The 24910-nt window shown below is 32.3% G+C and overlaps 2 protein-coding genes across 3 annotated transcripts in view; one reads left to right on the top strand and one right to left on the bottom strand.

The window, feature by feature from the left end:
* The window catches only part of LOC108742929 (calsyntenin-1), a 43257-nt gene extending 26008 nt beyond the window's left edge, over window positions 1-17249 (bottom strand). The window contains exon 1 of the mRNA XM_018478290.2: window positions 16990-17249. Coding sequence (XP_018333792.1) covers window positions 16990-17059 — 70 coding nt within the window. The 5' untranslated portion in view covers window positions 17060-17249. The remainder of the gene's footprint in view (window positions 1-16989) is intronic.
* Window positions 17250-18110: 861 nt separating this feature from the next.
* On the top strand, window positions 18111-24872 carry LOC108742930 (RING finger protein 207-like). Of its 2 annotated transcripts, XM_018478292.2 has the most exons (11): window positions 18111-18200; window positions 18262-18447; window positions 18821-18969; window positions 19316-19419; window positions 19733-19912; window positions 19967-20171; window positions 20606-20747; window positions 20815-20927; window positions 21640-22009; window positions 22510-22738; window positions 22982-24872. In XM_018478292.2, the coding sequence occupies exons 2-11, from the start codon at window positions 18278-18280 to the stop codon at window positions 23897-23899; spliced, it is 2580 nt and encodes an 859-aa protein (XP_018333794.1). In that variant the 5' UTR covers window positions 18111-18200; window positions 18262-18277; the 3' UTR covers window positions 23900-24872. The 2 variants fall into 2 exon arrangements, with proteins under 2 accessions (XP_018333794.1, XP_018333793.1); XM_018478291.2 differs by having other exon boundaries at window positions 19733-20171.
* Window positions 24873-24910: the final 38 nt, after the last annotated feature.

Here is a 24910-nt window from a genome sequence, read left to right as displayed (position 1 = left end):
CTATTATGACTCCGCCTGTACTGACCAACCGCTTAATGTGAAATATAATTGTAGTGTTATGTTTGGTTTTCATTTTAAATTGTCTATAGGAAAGTTTGGATATAATGACTCCGTTTAAAATGACATATAGTTTATTATGACTGATTCTCAAGAAATCATATTCGACTATAGTGACCCAAATGATTAATAATAACATTTTCGCTCATTTTTCTGGCCCTTCTTATGTATATTGATATTACAATTCATAGTTCTTTTTCTTTTTCTGTTAATAAATATATACAATGTTTAGTTTTTCTCTCTATTAAACTAAATAACTAACCAAAATAGAAAGTTGTTTATTTTCCTAGACTATGCTTTGTATGACGCCCGCTTAGTATGACGTGTATGTCATTATAAGCGGATTCTACACTGGTCTTCAAAAACTTTTTTAAATTTGATAAAAGACGTGATAGTGGACAACTTAAAAAACCATATTCTAATCTATCTCAACGCAATTAAACACTCATTAGACTTTTACAAGACTTCGTCCGTCCACTCAAAGGCAAGGATTCCTGTGAATTCTAATTATCTCAGGAATATTCAATACATAGGTACACACAAATATATATTATATATACACAACTACCTATGTACAAATGGCATTTATCAGATAGATGAGCCATTAACGGAACATTTGGATGTTTAAAATGTAAATAGAGACGTAGACAAATTAGGATTGATTGTGCACATTTAAATTTGTTATCAAAACAAAGGTTTAACTCGAAAGGTAAAACCGTTAGGAAAGCATATGTAATTAATCTACGTTGCATAAAGTAATTTGCGATTTATAGTAGACAATTGAAATTTTATGTCAATGCTATTAACAAGAATATTAGCTGAAAATCAGGAATTTTATGAAACAGAAAATGTGATCAATTTACGTAACTAAACAATGGGTATACAGGGTTTGTACGGAAAGTACTAGAACTGATTTCCTTCCACCGCGACTGTACTTCAGAGCGTGCGCGCACCGACTGGATTCGGTAGAGGGCATTCCTAGCTAACGAACGAGCGGCTGGTGGGTCGTCTCCGAGCACCAGGAGAGTCAGAAAAGGCTTTTTCGCGCGAAGTGTTTTTGTGTGTGGTGCAAGGCGAAAATTTAAACGTGTGAAAGTGACTCCCATTTTTTGAATAACGTAATCACTGGTGACGAGTCATGGATCTTTGAGTATGATCCCGAGACAAAGAGGCAATCTTTCGAGTGGCACACGCCTGCGTCTCCTCGCCCAAAAAAGGGAAGAATGAGCAAATCCAAAGTGAAAACGATGCTCATTGTCTTTATAGACATGAAAGGCATCGTTCAACATGAATTTGTTGCTCCTGGACAAACCGTCAACGCCAAGTTTTACGTGGATGTGCTCAAGAGACTCAAACGAAGGGTCAATCGGATCCGACAAGACATCACAGCCGACTGGAAGTTGCACCACGACAACGCCCAGGCTCACACCGCCTTTCTTGTGGACAGCTACCTGACCAAGACCGGCATCCCAACGCTTCCGCAGCCGCCCTGCAGCCCAGATGTGCCCCCCCCCCGGACTTTTTTGTTTGCTCGCCTGAAAAGGCCGATGAAAGACAAGCATTTTGAGACGACAGAGGGAATCCAAGCAGCATGTACCGCGGCTATTAAGGCTATTCCGGAGAATGCCTTCCGTGACGACTTCAATGCTTGGAAATTGCACTGGCAGCGCTGCATCGACGCAGAAGGAGCCTATTTTGAAAGTTTTTAAAGAATTGTAACGATTGGCTCAATAATTTTTTTTAAATCGATTCAGTCCTATTACTTTCCGGACAAACCCTGTACGTACACGTGAATAGTTATGAGCAAGGCAAGATCAAAACCACGACTATGCCAGTCTTGGAATTGTTCTGGTTTTGTTTATTCGGTGTTGGTTTTCGTCTTGTCAAATACTTCTAGTCTTGGTCTCGATCTTGCTCTTACCTGGATAAGTGAGAGCTCAAGGGACCGCGATCTGTTTCTCTCTTATTGAGGTTTCTCACTAACCCGAGTTTCTAGCTTACGGAGTTACAGGAGGAATTTGTCTCACTTATAGAGGTCTATAAAAATACGGTTCTAAATCTAAGCATACTAATCTTTTTCCCCTGTATATCTACCCCTACAGTTATACTGTCTTTAAAGATGTTGATCGCGTTTTCGATGTATAGATTAAAAAGCAAAAAATAGTTTTTCTATGTTTCAACCATGTGTGATCTAGACATAAGAACAATGAACACTTATTCCGAGGACATTCTTGTAGATCCCCCTTTTCAAACAGTGGTAAAGTTTCTTTTTTTTTTTATATTTAGTGTTAAAACTTTGTAAAGCAAACTGAAAATTTCAAATACTAAAAACGTTTAAAAAGTAAAAAAAAAATAGTCTATGTTTCAACCATGTGTGATCTAGACATAAGAACAAAGAACACTTACTCCGAGGACATTCTTCTAGATCCCTTTTTGCAAACAGTGGTAAAGTTTTTTTATATTTGTAAAGCAAACTGAAAATTTCGTAATGATATTTTGTTCGGTCTTGGTATTGGTATTTCTAGTATAAAGATAGTGGTTTTGTATTTTCGCATTTTAAATCAATTTAATTATTATTTTTAGCATCCATCTAAATATAACAGAAAAACTGTTTCGATAGTAAATTTTTTACATACAATACTGCTCATGTCCATTAAATTTGACACTAGTTGAAAGCCATTTTTGAATAATAGCCAACTTTCATACAATGTTTACATCAACAAACATTAAAGAAATGCCTTTTTAACACTTTTTTATTTTCAACCACATTGAGGTTAGGATATTTTCAATTTACCTATACAAAAAAAACATTACAATAATCAGATTAACGAGCATTTTAAACATTAATTAATACGCAAAACAGAGAGAAACACAGATGATAATAACAATAAAAGTAAACATGTTAATTTAGCACGTAATTACGTCATGTATCTTTTTATTAGCGACATAATTGTTTCGAGTATTATCTTAAATCGGAATGTGTTCCGAAGGGTCTACAATTGGGTCATTTAAAATATGCAAAATTTTGTTTGCTCTTCGTGTTAACCATGTAAATTTTGTACAACTTGTTAACGAAATGATGATTGTAATAAAAGGGAATGGACATATATATGCATAAACATACATACATACATATTTATACATCTTTATAACACCTGAGTTTTGAAATTAAATTTTCAAGGGTTCAATCGATTTCAGACGAAAATACTGTGCAAACGAAACCCTTTGTAATGAAAAATTAGGTCAAGAAGTTGCATTTTTTTTCTTCTAAAAATACTCCAGTCCAATTATAGGAAAATTCGTACAAATATCTCAAATATCTTCAAACACCTTTTCATATACATAAATATAAATTTAGTAAATGCAATTTGTTCAAAAGATTTTTGAGAGTTCGCAGTTAACACTTCCCTATAAAAAAAAAAAACAATTTCAGGTCTTTTAATCAGATCAAATAGCATCTAAACCATAAAATCTAAAAACCTTTGTGAGTTGGACAGTTAGTTTCAGCATGAAATATTGAATTTTTTTGCTTTTTAGCATTTTTGGTTTAGATGATATTTGGTCTAATTCAATGAATTGAAATCGTCTTTTGTTTTTTAACAGTTGAATATCCCAAAAACTAGTAGAGATAGGTATGTAGGGAACTGTTAACAAAGTCAACCTTAAATTAAACGAAGAAACCAAAAATGTAAAAAAATACAGGGTGTTCCGTTTAAAATAATGAAGTTAGGTAGCACCCAGAAGAGATGCAACACTCTGTATGACTGAAAATACTTTCTGTATGTGCACCATATGATTCTGGACCAGTTAAAAAAAAAAAACAATTTTTTTATTAAATGATTTATAATAGTGTTATGGACGAAACCGTCTTAGGTGGAACACCCTGTATATATGTATTATCTATAGATATTTTACTTCTTTCTAGGTATATTCATGTGAAATTGAATCCAAACATAGAAAACAAGAAAAGGTACTTTTTTATGTAGGTTGTTCAGNCAGTTAATGTTTTCTGCCGCCGAATTTACTTTTTAAAAACGCTTTTTATTTTTAAGATTGAAATTCGACTGGCTAAGAAAAACATGAGCTGCTGCCCCGTTGAAAGAAAACAATAATACACTATGTGCGTTAATTATAATTCAATCAAGATGTTAACAGGTTAACAGTGGAACAACAACTGATTTTAATTAATCACAATTATTAACATTACATTTCTTATTCAATATCTTAGTAAGCTAATTAATATCAGAACAATGCAATTCCCTGAAAAGATTACTATTCTTACATGCGTTGCATGCTGACGTTGCGTCTTATAATTATTACAAAGTATTTTAGATATCATAACTCTCTGGTATAGTAAATGACCATTAAGGTCGCAAAAATAAACAAAAACATGTCGAGTTTAGGGTCTATTGTAATTCTCAGACTATCTGCCACTGAAGCTTAGGAGTTTATTGATGCAGATAACTCTATTGCAATTTGTACACCAACTACGGAAGATGATATTGTACAAGAAGTTCAAGAGGAAAATGACGAACAGGAAGAGACTGAAGAACAATTTACAGTGCCAACATTGAATGATGGTCTCAATGTTGTCAGTGTATTACGAAAAATTGTTTTTTTATTCTAATGAACAGTTTCATATGCAGGGAAGTTATGATGATACATTCATTAAAATTAAACGTGAGCTACAAAGTCTGTACGCACGTCAGAAGTGTTCCAAACAGACTAAAATTCCAGATTTTATTAATATAGAAAAATGATAATTATATGTATGTAATGTCTTTTTATAATACGTTTTATGTAAAATTAATAAAATGTAGTTTTATTTTATATATGAATATATTAATCACACATTCAATAATAGGTATTAAGTACTTAATAATAACGTCACCGGCTATTACGACTATCGGTTTTTACGACCAAATATGAGTAGTCCCTTTGGTGTCGTTATAACAGATTTTGACTGTAGTTTGCACGCAATTAATTTGGCGTGAAAGAACTCTTTCGTTAAATTTTATTTTCTCACAACAATAAACACTAGAGTTGATATAAACCATTTAAAAAAAATTGACATTTTCAACCCTGAAAAACAATGTAAAAAGCAAAAAATTTTATTGTTGCCATAATCTCCAAAACTGTTTTAGGAGATTATGTTACTGTAACACCTTGATTTTTAATTATTAATCAACATTTGTTAACTTAAAACAAATCGATAATGTGATCTACTTTCGTGTGTCTACTGTAATACATATAAGTTAATAAGATTCGCCTTTGTAACAACAGATACATGTAGAACGCCGCCGTGTCAGTGGCAAATGGACGTGTCAAAATGAGAAATTCTTGAGTGAAGCTTCCAATGAAAGGTTTGAACATCAATTTACCAACAATAAATAGGTATACTTATTACTACCACCATTTGTCATCCTGAAAACCCATTTAATAGGAGATGCGGTGGTGCAAAATTACAAAATCGTTTAATTACACATTTACTTCAATTTAGGAAACGAATTAAAAAGACATCAACAACCACCCACCCAGCCGCACCCACTTTGTAATATTTACCAATGAATTATTAATTTTGAACTTTTAATTATCTACATTTCAAATTCCAAAAACCTACTTAAATTTCATTATATATTAAAGCGTAAATGTAGGTGTACAATATACATAAATGTCTAATTTTTTAAATACACCTTTTTTGGCAAATTGAGAGTAGAATTTTAGCAGTCAACGAAAATTCGACAGTAGAAAGTAGAAAGTTATTACCGTGGCTGCTAGTTTGGGTACGTTTACGTATAACATATGAGCTGCGGGTAAAGCAGCGCAAAAAGCAGCAATTAACCTATTTTGTCGCAAGTTTGTCAGTTAGAAGCTGGACTTTAGAGTCAGAATGTTAACCAAGTACCATCTTGCAGCGACAAATTGTAACTCATACGGTATTTCTCTAATGTCGAACTATATTGCATGAGAAATGGATAATGAAAATCGCTTATTTGACCAACATATTCAATAAACTCAACGTAATCATCAGGTTCTTAAAGTGAATAACCACAACTAAGTTTACAATAAATGAGACAAAATATCGTCTTTAACGACAAAAAACAAATTTGGTTTCTAGATTGAATGTGCCAAACAAAAAAAGTTACGAATGTTTATCCCCTACCAAATGAGAATTTGATCGACATTAAGAATTCAACCTCTCCAAAACAAAAATTCGAATCAAATGATTCAAATTTGAATGACTTTCAGATTGAACTTTAACGATTAAAGATGAATACTCTGCAGTCATTGAGAAGGTTACCACAGTTTCTGTTCCGATTTGTATCGACTTACAGATTACAGACGAATTTAACAAATATTTAAAGAAAAACTTGCACAATAATTAAAATTATATGTAATGAAATACATATTAACTTTACAAAGGCTTAAAAAGAAAAACTGACGATTGATTTAGTTATTGTACCTATGTAGAATGGGTAGATATCAGAACAAACTTAATGTTTTTTAATGATGGTTAAAACCAATACAGCAATATACACCTCGGCTTATCGATAATTTACAACAATTCTCCAGTTAATTGAGTTTATTGAACGTGTGTTTTGTTTTTAACTTACAATGACAAAATTTTGAATTGAATTTAACATAGTACCTTACGTATTCCTTATTTATTGTTACTGTGGAGCTGTAGGTAGAGTACGATCGAATTGATTGTCAATATTCCTTTTCTATACGACTGACAAGCTGCAATTTTAGTTGCATTTCGCTTTGTGAAGTTAATACACACATCGTTGCATGTAATTACATACCCTTCAGACTTCGTACAAGTAAATTCTGCTCGTAGATATCCCGTTTCTATTAAGTATAATGATCGATAATTCGGTGTCGTGATTACCTGCTCAAGGATAACCGTGGAGATTAATTACTTCGATACTCCCATAAAGTTTAGCCATAAAGGCAGTTATACGAAGGTGTACACTGTACGTATATATAAATTTAGGGTTTCGGAACCTATTCGATACTAGATAATAAAACAAAAAATAACATCTCACTAGTAGCGATGACCAAAGTCAATTTTAGTCTTGTTCATACCACAAGACCAAAAGATAAAGATTGTTATGGACTCAATTAAATAACTTGGTAAAGGTCTAGATGATGGGGGTGGGGGGGGGTGGTATCGAAAGAGGAGGTTTCCCCCAGCACTGTACCATAAAAAGTTCGTGGTGGTCTCACCCCATAAAAAGTTATGGGGGTTGAAAATTGATTATTTTGACAATTTTCATACATTATAATTTAAATAAAATTCAATAAAAAAAATATTTTCAAGCGGGTGGAGGTGGGGGATCGAAAGAGGGTGGTCACTTGAACAAAACCCGATAACCTAACCTACCCTATTGATAAAGATATTTAAATGTTTTATATGACTTCCTCAATATTTTTATGTATTTTTCCATTAGTTTTACCTTTGAATATTGTTTAAGAATGACTATATAAATATTTAGATGCCTAGAAATGTATAAAAATTGACATATTTATTAACTTTGAACCCCGATAACTTTTTATGGGGGTGAGACCGCAACGAACTTTTTATGGTACAGTGGTGGGGGAGACCTCCTCTTTCGATCCCTCCACCTCATCATCTAGACCTTTACCAATAACTTTTAGACTCGGAAAGAGAGGACAGAGAATGTTAGAAATGAGGAGGTGCATATTAAAAATAGTAGAACTGCCCACAAATGGTTAAGGGCGTAAGATGTTCTAGTTTTAGGGAAATAAAGAAGATTAGCTCAGAATAGAAAGGAATACGAAGGTCTGTTACCAAACAGTCTTAAGATAGATAATCCTATGATGATAATGATAATGAGCCTCAAAAGAAATTTTAACTTCATTTTTTACTTTTTTTTAAGAGAAACTAATAACAAAAACTGCGTACAACAAGTTGACACTTGATGATAGCGTGCATGATGCATGTCGCGTAATACGTAACATAACCAGGCATAATCTGAACAATGAGCAGCATATTAATTATTTATATCTATGTATTTGCAACATCTCTTCAAGAAGTTGTTATAATAAAAAAATACCAATTCTCATTAAAAAATTACTGCTACGATTTGAACGAGCCCATACTCGGTAATTTTACCGTTAACTATTCTTATGAACTGTTTATGTACGATTACTTTTCGGCTACATCATCCGACCAATTCAATTGTCATCAGAAGTACATTTGTATATGTAAATTTCAGTCCTTTTAAGTAACGGGAACTTGTTTAAATCGAGTTATATGTATAGAAGCTTCTTAAATGAATTCGAATTAAATTTTCACCAATTAATAAGACATTTAAACGATTAACTCAAGAATAGGTAAGTGCGTAATTACATTCTCATTATCATCATAAGGTCGTCAGTCCTCTATCCTGAGCTAATCTTCGCATTTCCCTAAAACTAGAACAACCCACATCTTCATTCTTATATATATTGTAAAATTATGCTTTTTTCCGTCGAACGAATTCAGCTGTTATATCTACACCGAAAAATGCTTAAAATAAATCAATCAGTTTGTATACTTCATTTACTTTCTCTAGCGATGTGCCTATTCCAATGTCTTAGATGCGCGTTGGCAAAACCGTAGGCAGAGAAAAAAAAAGCTCATTACACTTTCGACTCTTGTTCATTAAACATACTTTTTCATACAGTACCTGCCAAAACTTTTGTTCAATCATGAATAGTAGTGCGAGTCAAAAACAAGCGTTAAAGCCTTTAATATGTCTTCAAATATAAATAAACATCTCGTTGATATTTTCAGTAGTAAATGGTACTAATAACAGCACATTTGAGCAACGCAATCGTAGTGGATAGAATAGTCAATTTTTCCATGCAGGACTGTACGGATTATACGCTCCTCACCGGTTAAGAGAGTTGTCTCCTTCCTTTTCTGGCCTACTGCTGTTCTTTTCTACTTTGCGCCGGTGAAACTGAAGGTCACATCGCTACAGAAAGTAAACGAAGTATACCTAAATATTACTAGTACAGTAAAATTTGTCGCCATTATGCCATAGTAAACATATGTATACGTTTCTGGTCAAGACCTAATAGGTTTTCAGTGTAGAGGTCAAACACGCGAGAAGATACTTCAGTTCACTTTAGTACTTACTTTTTGGGCACAGGATTGGAGGGAAAATTACACTGACTTTTAACGATAATTTTGTTTACGATGGCAAGAAATCTTATTGATTTATTTTAAGCATTTTTCGGTGTAGGTGGACAGCTGTAAGCTCGAGGGAAGAAAGCAATATCTTGGATGTAATAATGCATGTTGTCAATAGTTCTTCACAAATTCGTTCACTAATTGTAACAAATTTTGGCGTAAGTACGGTACCTTAGCCTTCACTAATTTTCATAGATGGAAAGGAACACAAAAATTTTAATTAGAGTACTAAAAAAGCACTACATTCTACTCATGTAAATCGTCTTCCCATTTTGTAACGTGGGTGTGCTAGTAGTTGCTTAATATGTACAAAGCGAGCAACAAATGGCGAGTTCTGTTTTTTGACAAATTTAACGACATGAACCTTATGTTATATGACGCTTCTGTTAGCCTTTAAATCTTTGTAAGCTCGAGGAAAACAAGCTAGTGAGCGTTTTCAACGTTTTCGTCAGCTTTGCACGAAAAATACTGGGCGTGAGAGAACACGGAATGTCATCAACCCGGATTTAAGCTCTTTAGGATTAACTTTTCCGACTGTTCTCAGAACATGGCACGATATATTTTATATTTTTTTCATTTATTTATTTATTTATNATAAACTGGTTTTGGACTTTCCCTATATACAACACCATGTTACGAATGTTTTAAGACTACATATATATTAGTAATTTTTTAAGGTGGACTGTATTTCATTTTGACTGTTTTATATTGTTAATTCTGCAAATAAACATATTGTTCGAAAGCCGCGTATGATAGGGTGCAACTGCATACCCTACTTTCATTTATAAATAATTTGATTTGACAAAGTGTATAAAAAAGATTTTAAAGATTTCTTGTGCTTTTTAAACTTCTTTATCAAGTTCTCTGTTTATAGATTATAATGACGACAGCAGCTTTCGCGACAATAGAATAATACCTCATAAAATTGATATTAACCGCCGCCTCGTTAGTCTTACGTATATTTCAAGTAATAACAGAAAAGTCGTTAAAAAGTCTAGACGCATTTAAGCTTAACACTTCACAAATCACTTCACATTCATAAGCAAGAGAAAACCAGGAAAATGCTAACAAAGATTGAGTAGAAAAATTTACCTTGTTTTACCTTAATTAATGTATTTATTTACGTTTTTACTATTTTTTTTAAACTTATCAGATATTTTTTAACAGACGTAGGTACCAAAAGTAGTTGTTTACATCAAATTATTACATAATATTTGATGTAATTGAATTCTCATGAGGAATGAACGTATTAATTGAATTATTAAATATTTGTGAAATATTAATAATAAGTAATATTTTATCTCTGATATGATATTTTAAGAGGACAATCGATCTGAACTACCTACTTCAAGTTTAAAAGCTATTTATATATTTACAGTAAACCCCAATGTTTGACCCTGCGTTTGGGACTTCTTCTTCATTACACGTACCTAATGATATTTTGCTCAAAATAAAGGGTGAAATTATTGTAAATAAGTACATAGATATAACACAAGAAAATTTAGTAAATATTTGATGGTCCAAATGTCCGCCGTTTTCGAGAAAAACGTATCTGAAAGTACAGTCCGGCCCTGGTGGGAAATACGACATTGCAACATCGTATTCCATAAGCTGCAGCATCCGTGTTGTACGAATATTTCTTTTGTATTTTATGTTATTAATACCATGTCCAGGATACTTTAAATAGATAATCAAAGTAGTTATTTAACTAATTGTTATCGCAAAGGGCATCTAAAGATTATGTGTAGTAGTAAGCTGTTGATATTTACCTTATTAATCGTCGTAGAACCGTGATTCCCTATTGCATCTAGTCATAACCCTGTATTCATCAGAAACACCCTGGATATCCTTATTTACAAAAAATTGAAATCTGCGCTATATCTAGGGATCATCTCTAACAGTAAACAAAAATTAAAAAATAAAAATTTAATTGATATCCGTTCTCTCCCTAGTGACTCTTAATGACAAAGAACCATCCTAAAGCGAAACAGGCCAATACTATTTACTATATTAATTTTATTTACAATACATCCTCTGATTGGGGACCTCTTTAAGGATCTTAATAATAAATTTGGATTAATTACAATTGTTTTCCTCGAATGTAGTACTGACCTGATTTAGTCCAGACTGGTTGTTTACCACAAAATGTAATTTTCAAGTGTAACAACCACGATTTATTAATCCTTACTATTAAATTTTCCGCAAGAACTAATTTTGTACTTGAATCAACGAAAATTGTGTCGCTAGATAGTTATATTTTATATGTGTAGTTGTTTACCCTAAGTGATTGCATTTATTTGAAAGAAAGTAACTAAAACGTAAGCAAAAATAAACTGCAGCACATGGTCAATATAAATTGGAATTTTGCGTGTTTTTGTATAATTTATATATCAGAAACTAAACCATGTCACAAGTTCCATGTACAACGGTTTAGAAGTAAGTTTTATTTAGGTAAACAGAATATTAAACGCTTTTGTGTTTTAAGCTATTAAGACTAAATAATGATTACCTGTAATTTATTATCAATGTCAACAAATGCTTTAAAATGCCAACGATTTTAAAAAAGTGCATCGATAATCATATAAATGGACTAATAATTGCGTACTATTGGATAGATACATGACGAATGGAAAAATTAAATCGGCACCTTTGTGATCCTTGGAAAGTCTTTGCTATTACCCAAATATTTTTTAAATTTCAATTTAATGTTAAAAAATTTGACAGTCAATAAGATTTTCACTATATAATATGTTTTAGTGAAGTTTTATTATTTTTTTTTGAGATAAGAAATTGAAACAAAATTTGATTGTGACATAAGTACTTATCAGCAAAAAATCAATCAGTATTTGTATTTTACTCGATAAAAGTAAAAAATTTAATTAAGAGTGTTGATTTTTAATTAGAGATCAAAGTATTTAAGCAAACATAAAATTTAATTGCAGGATTTTTGCGTTAATGTCTATTTTCAAACTGTTACTACCTATCATGTTCATTTCGAAAACTAACGCCCATAAGCCGTGGGTGGATTAAGCTTCGATTACCTCGGATTAATTCGGACATTAACTCAAATCCATATCAGTTTCAATCACGTATTCACTGATAAGCCGAGTTTCCGATTCAGGCAAAACGAAAAAATCAATACATCAAAGTTTACTCAACGCTCATTCCAGATATTGTATCTACACTAATTTATGCATTTACTTAGGTAATTTTAGCATGAAGCACATTCTAAAAAAAACAAAGGGATTTTAAAACTCAAAATCCGAAAAGCAAAATTTTGTTGAATAACTCAAAGTGACAGATAGTAGGTACTGTATATGATCAGATGAGCACTCCTTCGTTTCCTCTTAATAACTGACGTCAACTTCCATATCATAGAAATATTGCCAAAGCCGATCCTGGACGTGAATCGGCAACGTATAGAGAAATTGCGATAACAACTAAGAAACTAGATCGATAAAAAATGTAAACAGTGACGATTATGGAAAGACCAATAAAGTAATCATCAACAGCTTTCTACTACGCTATTTCACGTAATTTAGACGCCCAATTAACGATTAATTATACATATAACTTATTTGTTCATCGCTGGTAACATGCAGTACACATTGACATGGTATTAAGAACACAAAATACAAAAGAAATATTCGTACAACACGGATGGTGCAGCCAATGAAATACGGTGTTGCAATGTCGTATTTCCCTGCGTGATCCTACCAGGGCCGGACTGTATTTTCAAATACTTTTTTCTCGAAAACAGTGGACCTTCGGACCACTAAACATTTACTTAATTTTTTTGTTTTATACTACCATATCACCTCCTGTAAGCTCGGTATTTTAGAAACAACTTGTATAAATACGTGTCAAGGATTTTTTTTTGGAATATGGGTTTCTAAATATGAAATAAAGTACATCACCAAAATATGCATTAGGTAGCGTGTGTAATTCTTATGTTCGGTGAACATTTTGCTTTACCTGTATATGTCCAAGTGCATAATTAATCATGGACGTATTTAAACCTTTAAACCACGCGAAACTATCTGATAATAAACCGTTATAAAACCACTTATAACGTACAAGAAGCAAATTAGCGAGTTTAGGCTTTAAATCTACATTACATAGATAAATGTAGATACTAATTAGAAATACTAATATACTACACAAACTTCTGAAAAAATAAAACGTGTTTTTGAACGAAAAGTTGTTTGTTTTGATGCGGTTTTATAAATATTTGTTTCCCTTATTTACAACCACAGAAGTTTCTTTTTCTTTTAAACAAGTTAAAAGTTGTAATATAAACTCGCTTTTGAGATTCGAAATAACAAAACTTTAGCCGGCGCATTTCTTATCATTCTCTCCCGCAATTTATTCACAATATTTTTACGATGAATTGTACACCGTCAAGTTCTCGAAATTGATCATCATACTTTCTTTATTTTTCTTTGTAAGAAAAACTTTTCCCGACAACTTTGATAAATTGTTTCTTAAAGAAGACAGAAAAGGAGCGCGTCGACTTCTCTTTTGTTTCTTTCAAAATCTTGCCCCGGGGAACCGCAGTTTTGATGTATAATATACCGATTATATGCCGAGATTAAAATTAAGGAAAATATTGCTCAGACCGCGTCAATGACCCTTAGCGGACCGTTTTCCTTCATAAATTACGAGGTACCTAATGCCCTTTTATTAAACGTAAAATGAAGGATGAAGCATTGAAAATGTGCATTTAATAGGACTGTTGTATACAAGACAAATTTTAAAAGAGAAAGAAAACGCCAGAATACTTCGTGTTGAAGTGATTTTAGGGAAAATTAATTCTAGAAGTAAAAATACCCATTTAATGTGGTTCGTTTTTTGTATATGTAGATTAAAATACATCACAAAATGGCAAAACGATTCACATCAGAATTTAGTGCTTTTTTTGGTGTTCTAATTAAAATTTTTGTGTTCAATTCCTTCTATGGAAATTAGTGGTGGTTCTGAGTGAAAGCTAAAGTAGAATATATTTCATTTCATGAATTTTTTTCCAAAAGTATGTACACAATAATTTACCGCTTTTAAAATGCTTGTGGAAGAACCATTATCAACATGCGTTATTACATCCAATATGTTGCAAATTGTGCTTTGTCCTCCAGCTGTTACGCACCAAAAAATGCTTAAAATAAACCAATAAGATTGAAAAATATTGCTAAATAATACACATAAAAAGCACTAAATTACAGCGTGCTTACTTTTGGAAACAAATTCGTTTACTTACACAAAATCACTTTATATTTCAATTCGAACGCTAAAATAACACTAAATGTGCGTTTTGCTATTTTATTATACGAGTTTGCTAGCTTGACAGTAATTTATTCATGCGTTTTGCATTAAAAAAGTGTAACCCATAATTTTTCTACAATGCTTCATCAATCATTATGTGATAATTAAACAATCTCATGAATGTTGAATTGTGTAATTTTTTTTATTAAAGATAACATCTATTTTTACGTCGACAATCCAAAGCATAATTGCTTGGAATTCGTAGAAGGTAATATTTGTATGCATACTTACAGACATATCACACGCAAGTACCTACCTAAATTAATACTGTGCAGTACGTTATCATGAATAGCGTTTTCAGTTTTTAATATATTAATTAATATTGTCACATACACTATTGTTGCAGTGTTACCGGCAGGCAACCCACCATACGCTAAGAATCACCAAGAGGCCTATAGTCAGTTGAAATTGGAGGCGACAAAAAGCGAAATAACAAGCGCGAAGAAGCGATAAAGTGTGTGATACAGTAGTGAACGAGTGATTAGTTAATAATAGTGGTGTTTTTTTTTTAATTTATCACTATATCGCACTTTTTATTGTATCTTTACTCTAGTTATTTTGCTTTCTGTCACCTCGAAATCGAACTTCTTCTTCCGATATCGCAGCAATTAATTATAGGGGTTTGACTTATTCTAGAAAGATTCCATAATGTAGATTTTAAACAATCTGTTACTAGCGCAATCTAGGCAACCCATTGTTGATCTCTTGATGTTTTGTTACGTATGGTGGGCTACCTACATGTGATAATTCATTGACTTTTGTGTAATTTTACAGAAGTACTGCAACTAAATATTTATAAAACATACAATTGGTACGCTCCTTATAAAATTAAATAAACTACAATATTTTTCCAGTTCTAGGAATAATTTTCTAAAAGCTCCAAAGCTTGGTGACGTAGGTAATTAATGCCCACTAGAAAAAAAAATATTAATCTAGATTGGAAAACTTTGGGGGTGTTGTAGAACAATAAAAATCTGAAACCCTAACGCTAAAATGTAACACTGAAAGTCCGAAGTACTTTTCGATAACAAATAGAACTCTTCAGCCTTTGAAGTTGTCTTATTCAGTCCCTACCATTTAAAGAAGAGATCTTTAAAATAAAATTTTTTTTGTCGGGTGCACTACCATCCAATTTATTAGGAAATCAAACATTGTATTTATTTTGAATATTAAATCAATCTTACTTTTTGGACCATTTCAATCAACCACTTCACTTTTTTTATTATTTATATACTATTTACTCATTCATTTTGTATTATACCAAAAAACTAAATTGTAAAAGTTTTCAACACATTATCTTTGGAACTCATGATGAAATGGTTCACTTAATACCTATTGCTCTGTAATTGTATCGTTCTGAAGGAAAATGTCTATTTTTAATGTGGAAGGTGTATGGTATCATCGTTTTATTTTGAACAGGTTTAAATTATTGTATATAGGTACGCCTAAATTCGTTTCATCACGATTCCAAAGAAGTGCAAGCTTAAATATATGATGCTGTGTGTCACTTGGTAAAATAGTAAGAGGCATGAATCACTACATAAAGTCGCAATGAAGTACATAATGTACAATCTTATATAACATAAGGTGACAAGTTATAACCATGGTATATGTAGAAAATAGATTAACTACCAGAAGGGAAGCTTTATCGTTATCATATAGGTACAACAACAAAATCAAAATTATTGCAGTCAGAAGTAACAGAAATAAAATGTACCTACTCAATTTTTTTTGTAAAGAAATTTTAGCGTTTTATAGGCGAAGTAGATACAAATTTATTTAGCGATAATACTAGGGTTCAAATATTTTAAAATTGCAAAAAAAATATATTGATATTTTCGACAGTTTGAATGAATGTCAACTTTTTAAAAAAAATGACCCTGGATAGTAATAAAAATAATCACATTTGATTTTAGACGATGAGTAACAGCTATGTAAACGTTTAATGTAATGAACTGCAAAGAAATTTGGAAACGTCAATGTAACAAAACGGTCAGAAAACAGCAAAAAGGAGTTTCAATTCTATCGATTTCGGCATGATTGCGCGCTTCAAACCCCAAGAGTCACTTGACACAAACCCATATCGGTTTTTATTCGACCCTGGAAAATGCTAACCAAACAAAAATTAAAAGCATCTCCCATCGCGTTTAAATGCAGCGATTGCAGGTTTGTATGACGACAATTTACCAAAAAATGCACTGGACCACTACAGCGCCATTTTGAAAAGAGTACACCTGTAGGTGTATATTTATAAATATCGGCCGGAATAAATCAAATTAGGTCTAGGGCGATCATGTTTAAACTTAAAAACGATTAATTGACACTACTACGTTCATCATTTCTTAATGCTTCACCATATGCATAAACAAATGTACATATTAAAATCAAGACAGGTGAGAAAATCTTACCTGCGTAATTTGGAGTGGACGCGTAACAATACCCTATTAAAAATACACTAAAAACTTTTAAAACTATCATTGTTTCTGTCTTTTTATGCACTTTGAAAGAATACACTTTTTACGTAAAAAATACACGATTTTTCATATCTAAAGTAATGTCCTTACAATGGACGGCAATTTTGTATCAGATACCCTCATACGACTGACTGAAAGGCATTGGAAATTGGAAATTGGAGAAAGCTACTAAACCGGTTAACTCCAATCGCGTCTAGCCGCTGAACGTTGTTACTACTTTAGCCTGGTAGTGGGGGAGTTGCGCGCGCTAGTCAACCAAATACTTCAGCTCTGTTGCCAAAACACAAAATTATTAGTGAGCCAGATAGTCCATATTATTACGAAAACATTTTACAAAAAAAACACGGACTGCAAGGGCAAAACGAACCAAATCAACAAAACAAATGCCGTTAAGTTAATTGCAACTTTGAAAAATCACGAAAAGGGAAATGTACGATACGTACTTTCATATTAAAGATAATCATAACGTTGAGATTTTAGAAAAATTTTCGAATCAACCTAACCTAACTTAATTCTTAATCCCCCAAAAATGTTTTTTTGAATTGGAAGTATGCATATCACTATTTTATTCTTAAAATCTCGACCTAACGTGCCAAAAAATAATAATTCTATTTTACAATTAAATCTTTAATTACTTATTAAAACGAATTGGGCTTAAACAAACAATATGCAATATAAGCAATAAAATGATATAAATTAGTAAGAAAAACTTATGGAAAATTGGGAAATCGAAATTTTCTATGGTAATAAAGTATGGATTGCACATACATGGATTTTAGAATGATTACCATAGTAACGTTGCTATCAATCATAGGTTGCTATATTACCGTACCGTAGATGCACCAACATAGACAACCACTTTAACATTCCTGTATAGATTTCTTTTTAAAACGAAAACAAAAAATTGCGCAAAAATAAAATTAAACATTGCTATTTTACTTATTTTATTAAGTCGATACTATAAAACTAATTTCATATTTGAGTTAAAATCGTTCACCTAAGCGTGGCAGCACTGCATATTACCCACCCTTATCACACAAATATTTAGTATATAGAAAGCCGCGTATGATAGGGTGCAACTGCATACCCTACTTTCATTTATTTTAATTTACAGTGAATTAGAGGAAGATAATCTACTTTTTAAGGTATATACCAACATTTTCATAAACAGTTATATCGTTTGAACCCTTAATAATTGATTTGCAGTAACTGTAGCTTAGAAATGGATACACCAGCTTCTGTAGAAATGGATTTCGTTAAAAACCCTCTACTATGCCCTGTTTGTCACGATTATTTTACAGAACCTTGTATACTAAATTGTTATCATACTTTTTGTGGTAGATGTTTAAAAAATAGAGAACAAGATAGAAGATTAACTTGTCCACTATGTGGGTGAGTATTTTTATCTACTTTTAAATATTTCTTATACTTTTTTGCCAATGAGATAAAAACTTTTTTTTAATGAAACAATAACAGAAAAGGTAATAAAATTCGTAATAAACAATTAATTTTTAAAATGAAAAAATTTAAAGACAAAAATATTGGAAAATTGTAGACCACTATGTTTTCAAGTAGTTTTTAAAAAAATATTCTCATTTTTTAAATAACTACATAAATGAAATTAAATTTATCTATAAAATTAATGAATAAAAAAAAGTTGACCACTGGTTGTTGCAAAATAACTCAACTAAAAAGTTGCTTTGTCTTTATGAGTATACCGTGAATGTTTTAAAATTTGCGGCATTAATAACATTTTATTTTAAAGACAATTTACAATGATAAAAGATGGAACAAACCTGCCACCACCGGATACTTTAATGAGACAACTAATAGAAATCGCTAATAGTGAAAATCCACCGTGTTCAAACTGTGATAAGAGAGACAGATCCAACATGTATTATTGCAACACTTGCGGTGAAAATTTATTATTCTTATTACTTTTTATGTTGGCTTCAGTTTCATGTGGCATGTAAGCAGTTTTGTTTTAGTTTTTGAATATTTTAAGAACAGCGCGGGTCAGTACAAAAAAGACGCTTTTACTCAACTTAATAATTCAATGTAGTAGATGCGTTTATCTGAAATATATTTCCGGTAAATTGTTTATTTCTGGCATGCTTTATTATATACAGGGCGATTGCAAAATCAAAGTATTCCTTAGAGTTTGAAAACGCGCTTTGCTTAACCTAACGATATTTTTAACTGCTTTAATATTTTTTGTTGGTAACCGTCTTTTAAAAAGGTAATTAAGGAAATGTTTTAGGTCAGGCTTTGTGCACCCATTGTAGAGACAGCACCCATAGGGCCAAAATGTTTTCTAGTCACGAAGTAGTACACATGTCCAAGTGTATAAAAGAACCAAGACGCGTTAGTATCAATTCATAAACAACATTGTTGGGGCAAATATTATGTTAATGTACAAAATGATAATTAGTAAGAATATAATGTTATTTTTACAAAAATTATGTTAAAAAAATTGCTTATTGCAAAAAAGTTGGTACCCCCAATTTTTTTTATCACAGTTTTCGCTTTATATTTATGAGGGCCATTAAATGGTCCCAAATATGGCACTTGTCATTTTGTATAAGTTAACAGATGCGACATTATATTCTTACAATTAGTAGGTACTACATAATACATTCGTCGGTAGCATTAGATTTTTCTTATGCACGGTTTTTAGTGTCCCCAACATGGAGAACAATACATAATGTATTCGTCCATGCAAAATGCAATGCTTTGTGTAAACTGTTTCCGCGATACTCCGAACGAAATTAGAGCGCAATGCGTCGACATAGAAACCGCTTATTCTCAAGCTTCTAAAAAGCTGGAACGGGGTCAAAGTGCACTTATGGATTTACAGGTAAATTTAGTTATGACACAGAACTACTACTTTTTCTACTTTTATCTTTTAAAGAATTCGGTGCGGGACGGTATAATTGCGCTCAAGGGTTTAATGGACGAATTAAGAAGAAATATGGATTCAGAAAAGCATACCATCAATTCTTTCTGTCAGGGAATGCAAGAGGCCATAGCAAAGACCCACGCTGCTATGATTATGGAAGTTCAAAGGCAGTTTGAAAGTAAAGAACGGATTTATAGAAGTCAACTGTTACTATTGGGTAAACGGTTATTAATTCAATAATTAAATTGTCTTTCAAACACACAAAAAAAGAAAAGAAAAAGCATATTAAAAATTGTTTAAAAAAAGATCACTTACATGCATATAAATGCCCATTTAAGTCTTTAAGTGTAGCTTCCTAGCCACCGCAAGATCAGCTTGACCCAGACATTCCAACGTTTCGAAACTTAACAATACGTGTGCCAATCTTCAGTGAATAGTATTTAGAATATTGCACACCCCATGCAACATGGCCGAAATGCATCGCACATTTGCTGTAAACAAAAGGAAAGCTCAATTGACAGAAGTTTTCCAAATTAAAAAAAAATCACCTTTTTTACAACAAAATTAGCAATTTTATTAGAAATATTATTATGGCCTTTATTTTACAGTTATATATATATAGACGTTTTTATTTTACTTTTTTGTTTGTAGGTACTGTAATGCCTGTACTGCAATTGCATTTAGTCTTATGCCAGACGTTCATGTCTGCAGCAAATAAATACCAATTCTTAGAATTGTGTCCTGCATTTATAGAAAGACTATCGTCCGTAGGTCAACTTAGTCAGCCCGTAAGGTATACAGGACATTTTACCTTTAAACACGTTCGTATTTTAGATAAACGTTTTTTACCCTTTTGCTAGATCGTTGCAATCTTCGTCTATTAAAACTAATTATCGAAGTGAATTTGCTCAATGTTTAGAACCCTGGGTTGGAAAAGCTGCCGTCAGTCAGCATCTAGCCGAGCTTGCATCAGGTAAGTTAAAAAAACTGATAACATTTTATGGGTTGATAAAGATGTGTATTAATTGCACTCTAGTTTAGTCATTAAATGATTAACAGACGGGGAAAAATGACCAAGATCGGAGAGCGTTAGAAGAAAAGCTTTTAGACTATATATTGAAACGTTGATGTGAATAAAAAGGAAGGAATAAAATTTCTAATAGCAACAAATTGACAAAAGTGATAAGAATAATTCTGGGAATGGGATTAACTACAAAAATAGAAGAAGTGGGGGGTAAAAGAAGTTGGAGTAGGGGTCACTCTGGAAGCTAAAAAGGGGAAAAATTGTCCATTTCTAAAATCAAAACGAAATTGGGATTAGGGTGACTAATTACTAAAAAAGGAGTAAAGTTTTTAAATGATGAAACCTGCTAATAATGTAATCACAGTAGATAAAGTGACAGAGAAATTTATCAAAGTTTTAAAACTGTGAAATATGATCAGGATAAAATTGGGGGAAAGGGTTGACTTTAACTATGAACCAGGAAGGAAAAAAAGAGGAAAATTATATAATTTAAATGCCATTATTGGAATAGTTTTGTAAATTTGACCTCAAAAGTTGTAACACTGTTTTTTAATGTCACTGAGTAGATGATTCATTTCTACAAAACCTGCTAAAGAGTTTTTAAACTTTTATTCGAGATTTTAATATATGTAATTTTACAAAACTTTTCTATTGTTAAAAGCACCTCAAGTGTACGAGCCAGTGCCATTAGCATCTAGAAAACAACAGTCCGCTATGAAGAGCAAACTGTTGGAAAGTACAGGGACATTTTCTGCTCACTGTCGTTCCTTTGAAACGCACATCAGGGAACTCAATCAGCAATTCAACGCGGTAAAAGATCGTGTTACTGAATTGCACAAAGATATTATTGCCCTTCGTAAGGCCCAAGTTCCTCCTATATCTGCACGGTATGAAATTCTGGTCAGGGACTGTTCCCTTTTGGACAAACAACTGGAGAGGCAACAACAGGAATTGGAAAGAATGGCAACCGTCTTTGATAATTCATGGGAAGAACAACTTTGGCGCATACGAGTTGAACAGGAGGTTTTCAGGTATAAACAATAATAGTATTATTTCATATGGATTGTTTCTCTTTTTTATCAAATTTTATTTCTCTTTCTGGATATCTCCATATCCGTTTTAGGTGGTGATAAGATTAATAGGAGTAATAGGTGTATTTCTTCATCAACAATTTATGTTTGTTTGATAAATATTCATTTGCCTTTTTCAAAATTCAATTAAAGTCCCAATGTTCAGGCCTCCTCATAGAAACCTAGCCCTGGGGGATTCCCCTTTTTTTCCTCCCTTTTCATTAGGCCCATCTCTTTAGTCGCCTTTTACGACACGCTGAGATATGCGGTGAGACTATTCTTTTTTTACCCGGTCTCACACGGGGTAATATTAGAAATTTATATTCTTTAGTAATTATTGATCATTTAATTTCTTATAGTTATTCAATTCAATTCCAAAATGACACAATAGAAATAGTAACATACGCAATTTGGGAGTCAGTTTCCAATTTATTATTTATGTTCACTAATGCAAATTTCAGTTGCCAAAAGGCGGATGTAATGACGTTAAGGAATGAATTGAAGCACTTAAGTAACATAGCATCCCAGTTAGAGCCTTATGTACGTAACTTAACTCCTGCTCCTTCCGTTCAAAGCGATAAATTTCAAGAGAAAGCACAACAACTCCAATCCTTGCTTCAACAATCTGATATACAGTTAGGTAAAATTACAAGATCAAGAAGTCGAGTATTGGCTCAACTTCTTGAAAAGGTGAGTAACTTTTGAAAAGGTAAAGTTGGCAATTCAAGCAATGTGGATTTTCTTTACTTTATCAAAGGACGAATTATAAAATTCTAATCGTTTAGACTGATTTTGGTTGAAAGTAATTGAATCAAATTAAGATATTTAATTGCCAAATGTTATCATTCCTTGTTTGTTAAGTCGTATATTAACATCCTTTAAAGTACTTTTTAAAAACTTTATAGCTTCATCGTAGGTGTTTTTTCTTCAAAGGTTCGCCCAGGAATACAAGAACGTGAACGTAGCAAATCAGCAGGTCAGGTTGATAAGCCTCTGTCAACTCCCCAAAAAACCACGTCTCAAAAACCGACTCCCATCCCTCCCAAAACTAAAAAAACTCCTCCTCCTTATTTCGGAAATCAAATTAATATTGACAAATTAGAGTCACAAATCAAGGAAAAAATTCACGATATCGTTTGCCGAAGATCTTCTCAAGCCCCACAAGCTAAAGTGTCTAAATCAGATACAGAAACTGAGAAGAAATCAGTGAGAGATTCTTTTAAACTGAGCAAAACTGATTTGGAACAAATTGCGAAAACAGGGACGACTAAACGTTTGATTCATAAGAAAATGGGAAAAAGTTGTGATAAAATTAACACATGCCCCAAGGCTGAATTCCAAACGCGAAAAGCAAAATCAGAATCAGAATATCAACAGGTACCAGAAGGATCCACGAAGAGTATCAAAGCAATGGTACACGCTGATGGAACAAAATCAAGTCCTACGACTCCAAAGTGTAAAAACAAACCTCGAACCCAGAAACCACGTACACCTGCCAAAAAGATATATCCTTACAGTGATGGCGAGGACAATGTCTTTTATTCGAGAAGAGATTCAGTAGATTCTATGTCTTCGGGATCTGGTAATAGCCGAAGATCAAGCTTCGATGGTCCTGATAAGACACTGATAGTGGTTGTAAACAGAAGAAGTAAAAATATGTCTTTGGCACAGAAGCAAAGAAGTTGGGAAACTTTCCCACCGAAACGGAGGCAGCACATGTGCCATAAGCTTTCTGCTCCTGCTCCTTTACCTTTGAAAAAGACCGATAGCTTCGAAGGACACGAAGAGGCTGTTAAAAGTTTGGTAGCTGCAGTTCAAGAAACTAGGAGAAAATCGAAGGGAAGTGGTTGAGAATGTAGGTAAAATTAAAACTCCTTCTCCCCTAAAATTCGGAAAATATTTGAAATAATGTGACATCGCCACCGTAATTTAAAAATGTGCCAGGCGTTATTATTTAATTTCTAGTTAGGAGCTTTTTCCAAGTAAGCATAGGTCATGTGGTTCTCCCTCTGTTCTCAAAATGTTTTCTGTTCTCGTAAATAATGCGATAAATTCATTAGGTACAACAAAATCATTTTATGGCTAATATACATTAATAAAAAACGTAAAGGAAAATACTAAAATATTCACCTTATATTTTCTAGTAAAAAATTAATTATCAAAATAAAATATCTCTTTTTAATTGTGAACCAAACTGCAACAGGTATATTCATTTGGGGATTAATGGGAGATAAATGTAAAACCTAAGGGCTAAGACCCTTCAATTTAATGTAAAAGAACAATAAAATTTGAAGTAAGTTAACATTTATGTAAGTATGAAATCTGTACTTGCAACAGCCGAAAAATATTTTATTTAAAAGAAAGTACCTTTAGTCAGTCACACTTTGTGTGTATACTTAACGCAATTAATAGTTGATTTTGATCTTTAGAACAAAAATTTCGTGTAAGTAGGTACGTATAATAATAATTGTTAAATATATGCAGTCTAAATATATATAAAATAAAAAGAATGAAACTTACAATTCCTACAAAATAGCTATAATTTCACTTTTACTGTAATCTTCATCGTCTTTCTCAAAAAACAAGTTTTTTTTAATAATTAACAAAGCACACTTTCCATATTAAACATTATTTTCAACAATTAAATAATAAAATCCGAAATGGGCACTTAAATTATGCAACCATACTAACGCGCGTGAATTAATAAAAGAATAACTGCATTTAACAATAAAAATGTCTTGCATACAGGGTGTTTAATTAATTATTAACGAATAAATAAATATTGTGAAGTTAATGAAAGTTATAAAACTTATTGTACTGCCAATTTTAAACATAGAATTATATTACCGTACCGTAGATGCA

The sequence above is a fragment of the Agrilus planipennis genome, unplaced genomic scaffold, assembly GCF_000699045.2.
Source record: "Agrilus planipennis isolate EAB-ADULT unplaced genomic scaffold, Apla_2.0 scaffold120, whole genome shotgun sequence".
Classification (NCBI taxonomy): domain Eukaryota; kingdom Metazoa; phylum Arthropoda; class Insecta; order Coleoptera; family Buprestidae; genus Agrilus; species Agrilus planipennis.
This window is presented reverse-complemented; position numbering and strand designations above follow the sequence as displayed.